This window comes from Myotis daubentonii, chromosome X, assembly GCF_963259705.1.
Source record: "Myotis daubentonii chromosome X, mMyoDau2.1, whole genome shotgun sequence".
Classification (NCBI taxonomy): Eukaryota; Metazoa; Chordata; class Mammalia; order Chiroptera; family Vespertilionidae; genus Myotis; species Myotis daubentonii.
Window position 1 is genome coordinate 35,641,308 of NC_081861.1, and position 16,143 is coordinate 35,657,450.

General features: G+C 37.6%; 1 protein-coding gene across 2 annotated transcripts in view; it reads left to right on the top strand.

The window, feature by feature from the left end:
- TENM1 (teneurin transmembrane protein 1) overlaps positions 1 to 16,143 on the top strand; it is a 641,347-nt gene that overhangs the window by 309,863 nt on the left and 315,341 nt on the right. For both annotated transcript variants that reach the window (XM_059680479.1, XM_059680478.1), the window contains one exon: positions 9,396 to 9,548. In XM_059680479.1, the coding sequence (XP_059536462.1) occupies positions 9,396 to 9,548 (153 nt within the window). The remainder of the gene's footprint in view (positions 1 to 9,395; positions 9,549 to 16,143) is intronic.

The following is a 16,143-nucleotide window of genomic DNA, read 5'->3' on the forward strand; positions in this document are numbered from 1 at the left end:
CCAGTATGTTTTGAGTACATTCTCTTTGTAGTATAACTTGATATCTGGTATTGTGATTTCTCCAACTTTGTTCTTCTTTCTCAAGATTGCTGTGGCTATTCAGGGTCTTTTTTGGTTCCATATAAATTCTTGGAGTGTTTGTTCTAGATCTATGAAGTATGCCGTTGGTATTTTAATAGGGATTACATTGAATGTATAGATTGGTTTGGGTAGTATGACATTTTAATGATGTTGATTCTACCAGTCTATGAACATGGTATTTTCTTCCACTTGTTTATGTCTTCCTCTATCTCTTTTTTCATGTCTTATAGTTTTCTGAGAACAGGTCTTTTGCCTCCTTGGTTAAGTTTATTAGTATCTTAATTTTTTGGTTGCAATGGTAAATGGGATTGATTTTTTGGTTTCTCTTTATGAGAGTTTATTATTGGTGTAAAAAAATGCCTTCAATTTCTGGGTGTTAATTTTGTATCCTACTACATTCCGAATTCATGTATTAAATCTAGTAGTTTTGGTGGAGTCTTTAGGGTCTTCTATGTACAATATCATGTCATCTGTGAATAATGAGAGTGTTACTTCCTCCTTTCCAGTTTGGATGCCTTTTATTTTTTCTTCTTGTCCAATCACTGAGGCTAAGACTTCCAGTACTATATTGAATAATAGTGGTGAGGACATCCCTGTTTTGTTCCTGTTCTTATGGGAAATGATTTTAGTTTTTGCCCATTGAGTATGATGTTGGCTGTAGGTTTGTCATATATGGCTTTTATTATGTTGAGGTATGATTCCTCTATTTCCACTTTGCCATGAGTTTTTATCAAAAAGGTGTTGGATTTTGTCAAAAGCTTTTTCTGCATCAATTTATATGATCATGTGATATTTTGCCTTCTAATTTGTATATGTGATATACCACATTTATTGATCTGTGGATATTGTACCAGCTTTGCATCCCTGGAATAAATCTCACTTGGTCGTGGTATATGATCATTTTAATGTATTCTAGGATTAAATTTGCTAATATTTTACTAAGGATTTTAGCATCTATGTTCATCAGGGATATTGGACTGTAATTCTCTTTCTCTGTAGTGTCTTTATCTGGCTTTGGAATTAGGATAATGCTAGGCTGGTAAAAAGAGCTTGGAAGTGTTCCTTCCTCTTGGATTTTTTGGAATAGTTTGAGGAGTATCAATGTTAGTTCTTCTCTGAATGTTTAGTAAAACTTCCCTGTGATGCCATCCAGACCATGGCTTTTGTTTGCTGGGATTTTTTTTGATTACTGCTTCAATTTCATCAATAGTTATGGGCCTAATAAAGTTTTCTGATTCTTCCTGATTGAGTTTTGGAAGATTGTATTTTTCTAGGAATACTAGGGGCCCGGTGCACGAAATTCGTGCACTGGGTGTGTGTGGGGGGGGAGTGTCCCTCAGCCCAGCCTGCCCCCTCTCACATACTGGGAACCCTCAGGCATTGACCCCCATCACCCTCCAATCGCAGGATCGGCCCCTTGCCCAGGCCTGACGCCTCTGGCCTAGGCGTCCGGCCTGGGCAGCAGGGACCCACAGCTGCAGCGGCCCCACGATCGTGGGCTTCGCTTTAGGCCCAGGCAAGGGACCCCTAGCTCCTGGGACTGCCAGCTTCGACCGTGCCCAGCTCCCATTGCTGGCTCCACCCCTACTTCCTGCTATCACTGGCCAGGGTGGAAAAGGCACCTGCTTCTCCGATCATGGCTGCCCCCCACCTCTTAGCTCCCCCCTGGGTTTCCGATCACTGTCAGTGTCAGGGGGCTTCTTCCTGCTTTCCCTTTCACCTCCCTGCATTGTGCCTACATATGCAAATTAACCGCCATCTTGTTGGCAGTTAACTGCCAATCTTAGTTGGCAGTTAATTTACATATAGCCCTGATTAGCCAATGAAAAGGGTAGCTTGTACGCCAATTACCATTTTTCTCTTTTATTAGTGTTGATGTCCATTTCATCCAAGTTGTCCAGCTTGTTGGAATATAGTCTTTCATGGTATTTTTTTTTTTTTACATTCTTTGCATTTCTGTGGGGCCAGTTGTTACTTCACCTCTTTTGTTTATGATTGTGTTTATTTGGGTCCTCTCTCTTTGTTTCTTGATGAGTCTGGCTAAAGGTTCATCAACCTTATTTATCTTTTTAAAGAATCAGCTCTTGGTTTCATTGGTCTTTTGTATTGTATTTAGTCTCCATTTCATTTATTTCCACTCTGATCTTTATTATTTCTTTCCTTCTACTTACTCTGAGCTTTTTTGTTGTTCTCTTTCTAATTCTTTAAATTGTAGGGTTTGAAAACTTATTAAAAGTTTTACTTGGAAGTTCCATTTTTAGTTTTTTGAGGAAACTCCATACTGTTCTCCACAGGGGCTGCACCAGTTTGAATTCCCACCAGCAGTGAACGAGGGTTCCTTTTTTTTCTGCATCCTCGCCAGCATTTATTTGACCCAGTGATCCCACTTCTAGGAATATATCCCAAGAAACCAGAAACAGCAATCAGAAAGGATATATGGATTTCTATGTTCATAGCAGCACAATTTACAATAGCTAAGGTTTGGAATCAGCCTAAGTGCCCATCAGCAGATGAACGGATTAAAAACTTTGGCACATCTACACAATGGAATACTATGCTGCTGTAAAAAAGAAAGAACTGTTACCATTCGCAACAGCATGGATGAAGCTGGAGAGCATTATGCTAAGTGAAATAAGTCAGTCAGAGAAAGATAAATATCACATGCTCTCACTCATTTGTGGATTATAATGAACAACATAAACCGATGAACAAAAACAGATGTAGAGACAGAGAAGCATCGATCAGATGCTCAAAACTCAGAGAGAAGATAGGGGAGGGTGGGAGTGAGGGGGAGAGATCAACCAAAGGACTTGTATGCATGCATATAAGCATAAGCGATGGATGTGGACAACAGGGGGTGAGAGTGAGGTCAGGATTGGGGGGATGAGGGGACATTGGGAAGGATAAGGACACATTTGTAATATCTTAATATAGGGAGAAAAATTAAAGTAAAATAAATAAATAAATAAATAAATAAATAAATAAATAAATAGCTCTCATTAAAAAAAAAAATAAAGTTTTACTTGTTTTTTGAAGTAGGCCTGTAGTGCTATGAACTTCCCTCTCAGGACTGCTTTCACTGTGTCCCATAGATTTTTGGTTATTGTGTGTTCATTTGTTTCTAGGAAGTTTTTTATTCATTGATCTCATTGGCAACCCATTCACTATTTAATAACATGCTATTTGGCCTCCATATGTTTGAATGTTTTGGGGTGTTTTTATTGCAGTTGATTTCTAATTTCATGCCATTGTGATCTGAGAAGATGCTTCATATGATTTCAATCTTCTTGAACTTGTAGAGATTTTGTTTGTGTCTTAACATGTGGTCTATCTTTGAAAATGTCCCATGTGCACTTGAGAAGAATATATACTCTAGCTTTGGGGTAAAATGTTTTGTAAATGTCAATTAATTCCATCTAATCTAGTCAGACATTTAGGATTGCTGTTTCCTTGTAGTTTTTTTTTTTTTTTTCCTAGAACAGAGGTTCTCAACTTGTGGGTCGCGACCCCTTTAGGGGTCGACGACCCTTTCACAGGGGTCGCCTAAGACCATCAGAAAACACATATATAATTACATATTGTTTTTGTGATTAATCACTATGCTTTAATTATGTTCAATTTGTAACAATGAAAATACATCCTGCATATCAGATATTTACATTATGATTCATAACAGTAGCAAAATTACAGTTATGAAGTGGCAACAAAAATAATTTTATGGTTGGGGGTCACCACAACATGAGGAACTGTATTAAAGGGTCGTTCACGGCATTAGGAAGGTTGAGAACCACTGGTCTAGAAGATCTATCCAGTGATGTCAGTGGGATGTTGAAGTCTGTCGCTATGATTGTATTGCTGTCTATCCCTCCTTTAAAATCTTCCAGATTTTTTATGTATTTGGATGCTCCTGTTTTGGGTGCCTATAAGTTTACCAGAGTTATATCCTCTTGTATCAATACCTTTAGTATTATGAAGTGGCCTTCATTGTCTTTTATTATGGCTTTCACTTTGAAGTCTATTTTGTCAGATATGAGTATTGCTACCCCAGCTATTTTTTTTTTTCATTTCCATTTGCCTGAAAAAATTTGTTTCATCCCTTCACTTTCATTTTGTGTGAGTCATTTGTTCTGAGGTGAGTTTATTATAGACTGCATATATATGGATCATGTTTTCTTATCCATTCAGCTACTCTATGCCTTTTGATTGGAGCATTTAAGCCATTTACACTTGAGGTTATTATTGATAAGTACTTATTTGCTGCCATTCTTACTTTTTATGCCTGTGTTCTTCTCTTTCTCTCTATGTCTTCTTTTTTACTTCAGTCCCTTTAGCACTTCTTGGAGTGCTGGTTTGGTGGTAATAAATTATTTTAGCCTGTTTTTGTCTGAGAAGCTCTTTATTTCATCTTTGATTTTGAATGATAGCCTTGCTGGATAGAGTGGTCTTATGTGCAGTCACTTGGTTTTCATCACTTTGTATACTTCATGCCACTCCCTTCTGGCCTGAAGTGTTTCTATGGAGAAATCAGCTGATAGCCTAATGGGGGTTCCCTTGTAGGTAAGTTTCTGTCGCTCTTTTGCAGGCTTTAAGATTCTTTTCTTTTTGTCTTTAATGTTTCCCATTTTAATCATTATGTGCCTACGTGTGGGTGTTTTGTGGTTCATCTTGGCTGAAACTCTATTTCCTGAACTTAAGTGACTTTTTCCCTCACCATAAATTTGCTGTCATTATTTCTCCAAGTAGGTTCTCTATTCCGTGCTTAGATTTTTCTCCTTCTGGTACCCCTACAATGCAAATGTTGTTACATTTCATGTTGTTCCAAAGTTCCCTTAAACTCTCCTCCTGCTTTTAATTTTTTTTCCATTTGCTGCTCCAAATGGGTGTGTTTGGGTTTTTTTTTCTACTTTGTCTTCTAATTAACTGATTTGGCCCCTATCTTCTTCTAGACTACTCTTGAATCCTTCCAGGGTGTTCTTTACTTCAGTTATGTCATTCCTTATTACCACTTGATTCTTATTTATTCTTTCAACCTCTCTTTTCATATTGTTGTAGCCCTCATTAAGTTCCTTAATATTCTCATTAATTTTCTTATAATTCTCATTAAGTTGCTTGTAGTTCTCACTTAAGTTTTGAGCACCCTTATTACCATTACTCTGAATTCTTTATCTGACAGATTGCTTGCGTCCATTTCATTTATTCCTTTTCTGGTGATTCCTCCTTTTCTTTCATTTGGGGGTCTTTTGTCTCTCCATTTTTTTCTGTCATTTTATATTTGTTTCTATGTATTAGATCAAACTGCTATGCCTCCCAGACTTTGTGGGGTGGTCTTATATAGTCAGTGTTTTGTAGGACCCAGTGGTGCATTTTTTTAGATCTCCTGAGCTTGGGGCTCTAGGAAAGTCTCTGCTTGAGTTATATGGTTTCTCCTATTGTAGTTGGGTCTTGAATGTTATTCTCCCATTCATGGATGGAATCTCCTCACAGGCTGGCTGACTATGTGGCTGACCCCTGGCCATGTCGAGTGAGCTGTTGTGGAGGTGCAGTCTCTGGGTGTTTTCTGTCCTTCCTTGATATGTCTCCTCCTCAGCTGGACCTCAGTTGGTAATTCCAGGTGAATGTTCTCCAATGTAGTTGTATTCCCAGTCTGGTCTTGGGATGAGGTGCATGACAGGTCTGCCTATTCAGCTGCCATTTTCCCCTCCTTGGATGAATGATTTTTAAATAGTCTATCTGGCTGGCTTTCCTGTTCTCAATTCATATACTATATATGAGTGCTAGTCATACAAAGTAGTACCTTTCATTCTGCCTAAGCGCATAAAGAAATATATAAGATGTCTTATGAACACATGCACTTTTTTCCGTTAGGTAATATTTAGTTGATGTTGAAAATTGCAATGAGAAAACCAATAAAAAGATTCCCCCAACTTCTGTCCTAGGCACCATTTTCTCCTAACAGTCTCTTCCCTCATTCACCCTATTAACTTTAATTGTTGCCTCTGTGTATATATGATTCTGCAGTCTTGCTCTAGCCTTAATATTTCTCCAGAACTTCAGGCCTACAAAACTGTGTTGACCATGACTGTCTGGATAACCCATCGATCCCTGGAACTCAGAATCTCCAAAGATGAATTTATTGTATTCCTCCCATCACCCATCCTGCCCCAAATCAACTAATTATCAGTCAATCAGCACATGACCAGTACTATTTGTAGCTAGTGCTCAGCTATGTATGGAATTCCCTAACTATATTAATGATTCTACCATGCTTTCAGTTATGCAGGCCCCAAACCTTAACCATTTTAGATTTCTTTCTTTCCCTCACTTTTTTCTATGCCCTACCCCCACACCTACACATAAACATAAGCATGCAGGAACACACACACACACACGTAAACATTTGGCAGAGCTTGTTGCCAAATGTTGAGATAACATTCATGTAATTTCTCCTTAAGGAATCACCTTCTTTGCATTTGCACTGCCATTGCTCTATTTGAGACACTCATTTATAACCTTGATTATTGTAATGCCTTCCCAATTTGTGTTGTTGTCAAATCTTTAGGCCTAACATTCATTCTCCCCACTACTACAGGATTTATCTTTCTACAAAAGGTGCTCTGATGACATAATTTATTTGCCTAGAAACCATCAGTGCTCCCCATTGTTATCAAATTAATCTTCCTAAAGTAAACTGATTGTATCACTCATCTGTTCAGAAAATAGCAATGCCTGCCTGTTTCCTAGTAAATAGAATCCAAATATCTTTAGTGTGGCATTCAGTGTCCTCTACAATACAGCCCTAATCTATCCTTCCAGCCTTAACTTCACTACCATCTACACATAGCTAAATTCAGACTCAACCCCAGCAACTTCCTTTACCTCAGAGACATCTCGTACTTTACAAAGTCATTTTTTGTACAACCTGCCCCCTTGCCCCTCCCATTGTTGTCTCCTGTCAAAACCCTACACATCCTTCAAGTTCTATCATTATATCATCTGATTGGCCCAGCCAGTTTTAATCTATTATTCTTTTAATCCATTTCTTTTAAAAACAAAAATTTCTTTTTCCCCCTATGACAAACATCACACATATTCATTGGAGAAAAAAACAGATAACACAGAAATCATAAAGGAGATAATAAAAACCCTCCGTCAGCCAGCCCTTCATGCTGTTATTATGTTGGGATATATCCTCCCAGCCCTTTTTTCCAGACATAAACACACACACACACACACACACACACACACACACACACACTATAGATTGCACTATTCATACTATTTAGTAGCCTGATGGTTTTCATTTGATGCATTATAAATATTTACCATGGCATTACATAGTCTTCTGCAACATGATTTACTAGCCATGTAATCTTACATTATTTATAATCACCAGTTATTTAATTAATGTCTTTTTTATGAACATTTAGATTGATCCTAACATGGTACTGGTTTTTAAATATTATAATAAATAGCTTTGTAATTTGATACACATTCATAGTTAATTCATAGAAATTCTTGGATAGAAAGGTAAGCCAAGTTTTTAAGATATTTTTTAAATATATTTTTATTGATTTTAGAGAGGAAGTGAGAGGGAGACAGACAGAAACATCAATGATGAGAGAGACAATCATGGATCAGCTGCCTCCTGCATGCTCCCCACTGGGGATCAAGCCAGCAACCTGGGCATGTGCCCTGACTAGGAATCAAACTGTGACTTCCTGGTTCATAGGTCAACGCTCAACCACTGAGCCATACTAGCTGGGCTAAGATATATTTTTTGAATGGTGCTATATTGCCTTCCCAAAAGGCGATTTTAAAAAATAGTACCATCAAGCCCTGGCTGTGTGCTCAGTGGTTAGAGTGTCAGCCCCCACATCAAAGGGTCATGAGTTCTATTCCCAGTCAAGGGTACACACCTGGATTACAGGTTAGATCCCTGGCCCCTGCCGGGGTCCAACCCCAGAGGGTCCAGGGGTCCCCAAAGGTGTGGACGGAGTCGGCGAAGACTATCCACCCTCTTCCTACGGTGGAGTCCTATCCATCCCGAGTGCGGGGCGCTTACCTAGGGGTCCCTGTTCGGGCGCCATAGGTTGGGGTCCAACCCCAGGAGGTCCAGGGGTCCCCAAAGGTGTGGACGGAGTCGGCGAAGAAGGAATGACACGGAGACAGCGTTCAGTTGATCAGCAGCCTAGCCAGGACCTCCAGCCAAGTTCTGGTCTCGATCTCCAGAGAGGTTCTGCTTAGGATCTCCAGCCAGATTATGTAGCCATGTTCCCTCGCTAGGTTCTCCAGCCAGGTTCTGTCCAGGTTCTCCAGCCAGGTTCAGTCACCAGGTTCTAGTCAGGTTCTCTTGCCAATTTCTGTAGTCAGGTTCAGTCCAGGATCTTTTGCCATGTTCTCTCCAGCGAAGTTCTTCTGTCTCTAGAGAACGTTCTGTGTAGGTTCTGTGTTCTGAATTCTGTCTGTTGTTGTCTTGTTGCATCTGTATTTATACCAGTTGATTCTAATCCTGTCAATTTCTATTACAAAGGTTAGGGCGTTTCTTATCTCCATTCCAGGGAGAAAAGATTATGTAGCTTAAGCATGATTGTTCGTAGTTAAAGTGATTAATTACCCGCCTGGCACTTAGTTGAGGGGTTTTATTCCCTCCCTAACTTCAGGGGAAAACCCCTACCTGGGGATTCAACCTTTCTCGGAGAGGTGACCTTGGTTAAAACACAGCGCCAAGAAGGTGAGCAAACATATTAAGAACTGTATGCTATATATGCCAGGTCCCTTGAAACAGCAAGGATGGACCGGCTCCTGGCAGGCCCCGGTCAGGGTGGCAACTAATTGATGTGTTTCTCTTTCTTTTTCTTTCTTTCTTTCTTTCTTTCTTTCTTTCTTTCTTTCTTTCTTTCTTTCTTTCTTTCTTTCTTTCTTTCTTTCTTTCTCTCTCTCTCTCTCTCTCTCTCTCTCTCTCTCTCTCTCTCTCTCTCTCTCTCTTCTTCCCTTTCTCTATCCCTCCTCCTTCTTTACTTCCCTCCCTCCTTCCCTTCCACTCTGTGTAAAAAAAAAAATCAGTGGAAAAATATCCTTGTGTGAGGATCAGCAAATATAATAATAAAAAAATACTATCCAACTTCTAATCCTTAAAATTTAACAATAGCTACTTAGAAAAGTGGCTACAGGTATGATGTAGGTATGTAATCCAAGTTGGTTGGGATAACTATAAGAAAACTGATCATGACATTTTTAGGTTCAAAAGAACAGCTGGTTTAGAGACCTTCTCAGCGAGTCTGGAATAAGTTCATGTATGGCTTGTTTTCTTGCAGCAGTACATTTGTTCGGCCTGACTTGGCAGTTGCAACCAGTTGAAGGACAGCTCTATGAAAATGGAGTTAGCAAAGGGAACAGAGGGACCGAATCCATGGATACTACTTACTCTCCAATTGGAGGAAAAGTTTCCGATAAATCAGAGAAAAAAGGTACAGTGATCAAAGTGATGGGTTGATTATTGATTACTTTTCTTCTAATTTGGTCATTAGAACCAAATCTGGGATGGGTTATCTTCACATTAAAATTCTCAAACACTTGAAAGAGGTATTCTACATGAACAGAATAAATACATGTAAATGCCTTCTGAAAGCAAATTTTCCTTTCTCTAGTGCCTTGAGTATAAACCAATTAAACTTTTCAAATATGTTGGCAATTTTAAAAATAGATAAATATTTACTAGATGGAGATTTCAATACAATGGAAATTGCATTTCACATATAACTACCCTGAAGCAACGTGGGATTTTGATTAAGTTCTCTGTGCCCAAGTCCAGCATTTATATATAACATTTTACAAAGGGTATATGGAAATTTCTTCTGTTTATAATAAGAAAAAGCCTTTTATGCTTAACATAAGGGTGAATGTTTATGTCAAAGTGCAGGAACATGAATTTTTTCTAGTTAGGGAACATGAATTCTTCCTGGTTGTTGGAGAAAAGAAAAAAGCACTTTGAGTACTGGATTGTTAAATTTAAACAACATAAGCTTGAACTGCCTGACTTATTTACAATAAATGCCACAGTACCAGCACTCCCAACATCTTATTCACATTGAATGAACCTAGTATTAATATATAAGCATTGAAAATAGCTGGAAGTTTTTATTATAATTTCTCTTGAAATAGGATTCAGTACAGAGGGACTCTAGCCATGTTCAATCCAAAAAGTAAATATTGAAAACAAAAAGTAAAGCCAGCACTATCCTAAATATTTTTATGATATCATATACAGGTGTCCCCCAAAAATGTATGCACACTTTAACAACTGACAGAGCTTACATTTTGAAAATGAAATGTATTTTAATAAATACTGCCTTTATAATTATTCCAAGTGTGTATACATTTTGGAAGACACCCTCATATGAGTGAATGAATGATCCAAACCTATCCTCAAAAAGCTTACAATTTTATAGAGGTAAGAAAGTTTTATTTTGGTTCACTAGTTCCAAATAAAATATTTTGTTTTGTAGTTGTTTGGATTGCTACTCATTACTGGTGTTTTTCGTTTCTTTGCGGGGGGGGGGGGGGGCGGGGGGGTAATTCATGGGTTTTGTTCTGTTTTATTTTTGTTTGCTTTTGAAAAAGTAACTTTGCTTTGGTCTATGCCTCAGTTAAAATTAATGCTCAGGTTTAGGAAAATGTTATGGTTTGTTTTAGTTTTCAATTCATGATGCAGTTTGCTTTATTTAGAAATATTGTTTCTAGCCTGGACTGACTTTTCCTAACAATTTTACTGTTGTTGCTGAGAGGGGCCCATGGGTAGTATAAGGGTCACAGATGCCCGAGGGAAGGATCTCAATACACTTGGTCTTGGACTTTTTCTCCCTTCTCTCCTGCTATTGGATTTCTTCTTATCTGCAAGTACAAGAGCCACCACTTGGTAGCATTTCTTGCCATTTATACTGAAAATCATGAATTATCTGTTTGAGAAAAATTAAACATTCAAGACAGCAGAAGATCATCACATAGCTTTGAAAGGCTTCAGACAGGCCTCCCCAAGATGTGCCACTTGGGCATGTGGATTATTTTGAGCTGAAGGCAATTGAGACCCTGCAGCCTCAAGAGAAACTTTTACCTCCCCCTTAGAGGTTTTAAATTTGTTCTCCCTTAGAGAATTTGAATTTGGGGCCTAGCCCATAATACGAATTATCACCAGAAATAACTTTTTATGACCTATGTATAGGGCAGGGCAAACGTCTAATTACTGAACATCTGCTCTTTTTGTCATCCTGCAAATTACCCTCTTCCCCTCTGAAGCTTCAGGGCATCTTACCTCTCTCTCCCTTAGTTCAGAATATAATACACCTTGTTTTCCCTTCTGTCTCTGAACCTTTCATGTAGTTGGTGTTTCCATACATACCTAATTAATTAAATCTCATTATCTTCTCTTAATCAGTCTCATGTAGACTTAATTATTAGACCAGCCAAAAGAACCTAGAAGGGTAGAATAAAATTTCTTCCTCCCCCAACAGTTGTCATTAGGGAATATCCATTTCTATATTTTAACTCAGATCTCTATCATTCTTATCCACAAAGTAGTTTGATGATGAAGACTTAAATTTATGAAGCAATTATCACGTGGCAAGAATTGTTCCAGACACTTAGCATGTATTATATCATGAAGGTAACTTTATGGTTCCCATTTTCCAAATGAGAAATAGGCACTGAGAAGTTAAGTAACTTGCCCAAGGTCAGAGAACTAGAAACTGGTGGTGTTATTTCCAGAGCCTTGCCTCTTAACTTCTATACTACACTGAAATTCACATACAAAACCTATATGAAACCACAAAGACACTTTACACAATGAAAGCAAAGCCCTAAACTCTATTCATGATATATTTTCAAGAAATTCTATACACCTATATTTTTAATGGTGTGTGGCAAGTTTCATAAATGAAAAATATTTTTAAGTTTCTGCTCAATTATATCAACACATGGGCTGGTCAAACTGATTTCAATTTAATACTTTATTAAGGCAAATCATTAAGAGTTAATGCCATATACACCAAGGTGTTATGTTAAACTGACTTTTCATAGGAATCTGAGCAAAAACTTAATGATAACTAGACATTATACTTCTGCTATATTAGTTCTTCACTACATATTACTTACCAAGTAAAAACAGTGCTCTTCTTTCATGTGCCATGTGTATACTAAACCAAACCTTGTAAAAGATGTAATGTAAGGCTATTTTCAAATGGTCAGATGTCTCCTTTTATGACTTTCTAGCATCACACACCCCATAAGTACAGTTCTAGAAGCTTGTCTTAGTGCTGCTGTATGAATTAAAATATAAAACTAAAAACCAGATCATTCTTTTTACATTTTTTTCTTTATTCTCCTAGAGAATTGGGCATTGTAGCACTATAGTTAAGAGTCTGGCCGAAACCGGTTTGGCTCAGTGGATAGAGCGTCGGCCTGCGGACTGAAAGGTCCCGGGTTCGATTCCGGTCAAGGGCATGTACCTGGGTTGCGGGCACATCCCCAGTGGGAGATGTGCAGGAGGCAACTGATCGATGTTTCTCTTTCATCGATGTTTCTAACTCTCTATCTCTCTCCCTTCCTCTCTATAAAAAATCAATAAAATATATTTTAAAAAAAAGAGTCTGGACTCTGGAGTCAGACAGATTCTGACATTGAATATTGCCACTGCCATTTACTGGCTCTCCAATTCAGGCAGTTAATTCACACAACCTCCCTGAACCAGTGTTCTCATCTGTAACATAATAATAATAATAATAATAATAATAATAATAATAATAGGACCTGTCTCATATGGGGGTTGTGAGGAATAAGTGAGACAATGGAAGTAAAGCATATAGCACAGTGCCAGGCACATTGTTTTACTTAGCAGTAATTATTAGGCTGAAAGACTGGAAAATGACTTTGAGTTTATTGACATCCTATTAGGCAGTCCCCACTTTCAAACTGGCATTAACTTTTCCATGAATGACAGCCTTTCTGGGATTTAGATGTTTCTTTAAAGTATGATCTCTACTTACTAATTTAATATCTATTATTTTTAAATTTTCATCACCTTCATCATCAGAGTAGAAGAATGGAAAAGTAGAATGGTACTTAAAAATAATCAAATTCTACTGTAATTGGTTCTCTATTAACTGTAATTATATGGATCTGCTTCTCATTAGGAAAATGAAGAATTTTCTCAACACTTAGTTTTTCCAAATGAGATTAAAAAATAATATTTTATTATAGACATTGAGTATCCTAAAATGTTTTAATTTATTTGAATAATTTGAATTTAATTTCCAAAAGAAGATATAAATCACAACAACATGTTGGATTTACCAGAAAAATCAGTTGTCTATTATTTGATAAACATTTATAGAATTAAAAGCATTGTACTAAAACAGCCTGTACTACCTTAAAATTTTACAAACGTATTAAAACTAACTCTTTTTAACTGCTAAGCATTATGTAACAACTACTTTAAACAAAGAGAATGATATGAATAATAAAAGACATGTCCTAAGCTTGAGCCATGTAGTGTCCATAAATTGAACTAAAAATAATTGCAATGTAATCTTTCCACAAACATACAATGTTAAAATCTTAAAGATTAGCGGGTCCAACATTCTTATTTAAAGATGAAGAAACTGAGGTCCAGACAAGTCAAAAACGCACAGAGCACAGAGAGATCTGGAACTAGAACCCAAGACTTGTGGTTTCACCTCTTCTGTTTTTTTCATCTGTTCTTATAATAATATAATACAAACTAAATATAAATTGTGTTATGGTCTGGGAAACGTTCCTTCTTAGTTCTTCTGTTTGTTCAAATGAAATAACAGATTAACAGGAGAAAATCAAATTTTAATACATAGACATGGAGAATTTATATAAGCATGAAAATTCTAAAGACAGGCAAAATGAGATATATATGTCATTCAGAACTAAGAAGGGGTCAGTAAGGCAATTCACAAGGAGATAAAAAGAGTTAATATTTAGTAAACAAATGTATAATGAACTATCTTGAAACAATGGGACACAGAGAGGACTTTGATCAAATGGGACTTCTAGGTTCCTCCCTCTCCATCTGTGTCTGATATTTCAGCAGGTTCCAGCAAAGGGGATTGATTTGTGTTTGGTCTTGACCCCCAGTAAATAAGGGAGTCATGTGCAATTCTTATGAAAATCCTGAGAGAATAGGCAGAGAGCTTTTTTTAATAAGTCATATGGGAAAGTGTTTTTTAATTTGGTTATTTTTGTTTGTTTTGTGTAACCATTTCATAAAACAGAAAAGACTGGAAGAATTTCAGGGGTGGGGAAAGGTTAAGGGAATTTCTTAATCAACACTCTTTTCCAGGAGCATAGGGCTTAGGTAAGGTATAGATGGCATTGTATCTGAATGAGGAGCAAGCTTATTAGGTAGTTGAGGGCACTGCATTCCTGCAGGTTGGATTCCATAATAGAACACCAGGAACATGAAGAGCGGGTGGAGAGATAGGGAACTAAGGATACTAAAGACAGCCTTTGCTTCCTTTACAATTTTTGCAAAACACTGGCCTTGGGGGAAACTGGCATTTCTTTTAAATTCATCCTACAGATCTATCTCCATGTAGTTGACAATAAAATGACATTTTCTAGTCAGTGTCTGTTGAATATATGACCATGTAAATAACATATTTTTGTAGCCTGTCATGAAGATGCTTTAGTCAAGACCAAGTAATGACTATAACAGCAGTTTCTCAACCTGTGGGTCGCGACCCCTTTGGCGGTCGAATGACCCTTTCACAGGGGTCGCCTAAGACCATCCTGCATATCAGATATTTACATTACGATTCATAAAAGTAGCAACATTACAGTGATGAAGTAGCAACAAAAATAATTTTATGGTTGGGTCACAACATGAGGAACTGTACTTAAAGGGCCAGAAGGTTGAGAACCACTCGACTATAGCTTCACTTCTTGGCTCCAGTTTCTAATCTGAAAAATAAGGGATTTGGCTCTGTAGGAGAGGAAAAATTGTTTTTCCTTTACCCATCTGGGTTCCTGGCTGAGACACCTACCTTCCGCCTCACGCCTGAAATAAAAGCACTGAGAAAGAAAACAGAAGTTTAATAACATGCATATCTCTTGTATACATGGGCGATACGCAGGCTAACTGAGTAACTCTCCACCACCATCTTAAATACCATCTCCAGCTAAAGACAAAGGAAAATGTTGGAAGCGGGAGCCATAATTTTTTATGGAAAATTATGGGGCAAAGCACTGTAAATGGGTAATGTTGTTATTTAGATTAAGTCATTTACCTCTCCATCTATAAGAGTTTTTATAAATTTAGAATCATCTTTCACTTCCTGATACAGAGAGACACTTATAAATGAAGATTTCCCTTGTTAACATAAATGTCTCCTACAAAAGGGTAACTTCTGAGTTTTCTGAGCTTCTCCTATGTAACCTGTCTCTTTTCAGCTCCCAATAATCCTTATACCACAGAGGCAAATTTGGGGGTGACAAATTCTGCTCCCCTTCAACATGCAAGCCTTTTGAATGTGGTAGAGGGACAATGAAACACTTTTTGCAACTTACATTTTATCAGGAAATTATAACTATAGAATAGATAAGAGCCACATTTCTCTTGATAACGTGGGGGGAGGGCAGATTCCTGCCACACTTCTCCCTCCCTTCCCCTTTTATTTCCTTGTTCTCCGTTCTTTTCCCAGCTGCTAAGGCTTTGACAAATGCTGGATGAAGCTCAGTAGGACTAGCTCATTGCTAAGGTGTATACATTTTGAGTCAGTGAATTCAAAATCTGCCATTAAGGAAATGCAATTAGCTATTCAAGTAAAAGTAGAGGTATTTTTGCAAAAAGGGTATACTCCTGGAAGATGGTTGAACTGTAGAATTTGTAAACCACACTTGCCATTTAAAGTACTTGTAGAGAATTCTGTTGTAATTCAAATAATTAATTCCCAGTTTTCTGCCTTATAAATTTGGATTTTGACATAACAATAACAGTCTGCACTTAGAGAGCATTTACAATTTCAAAATACTTTAATGGCTTTT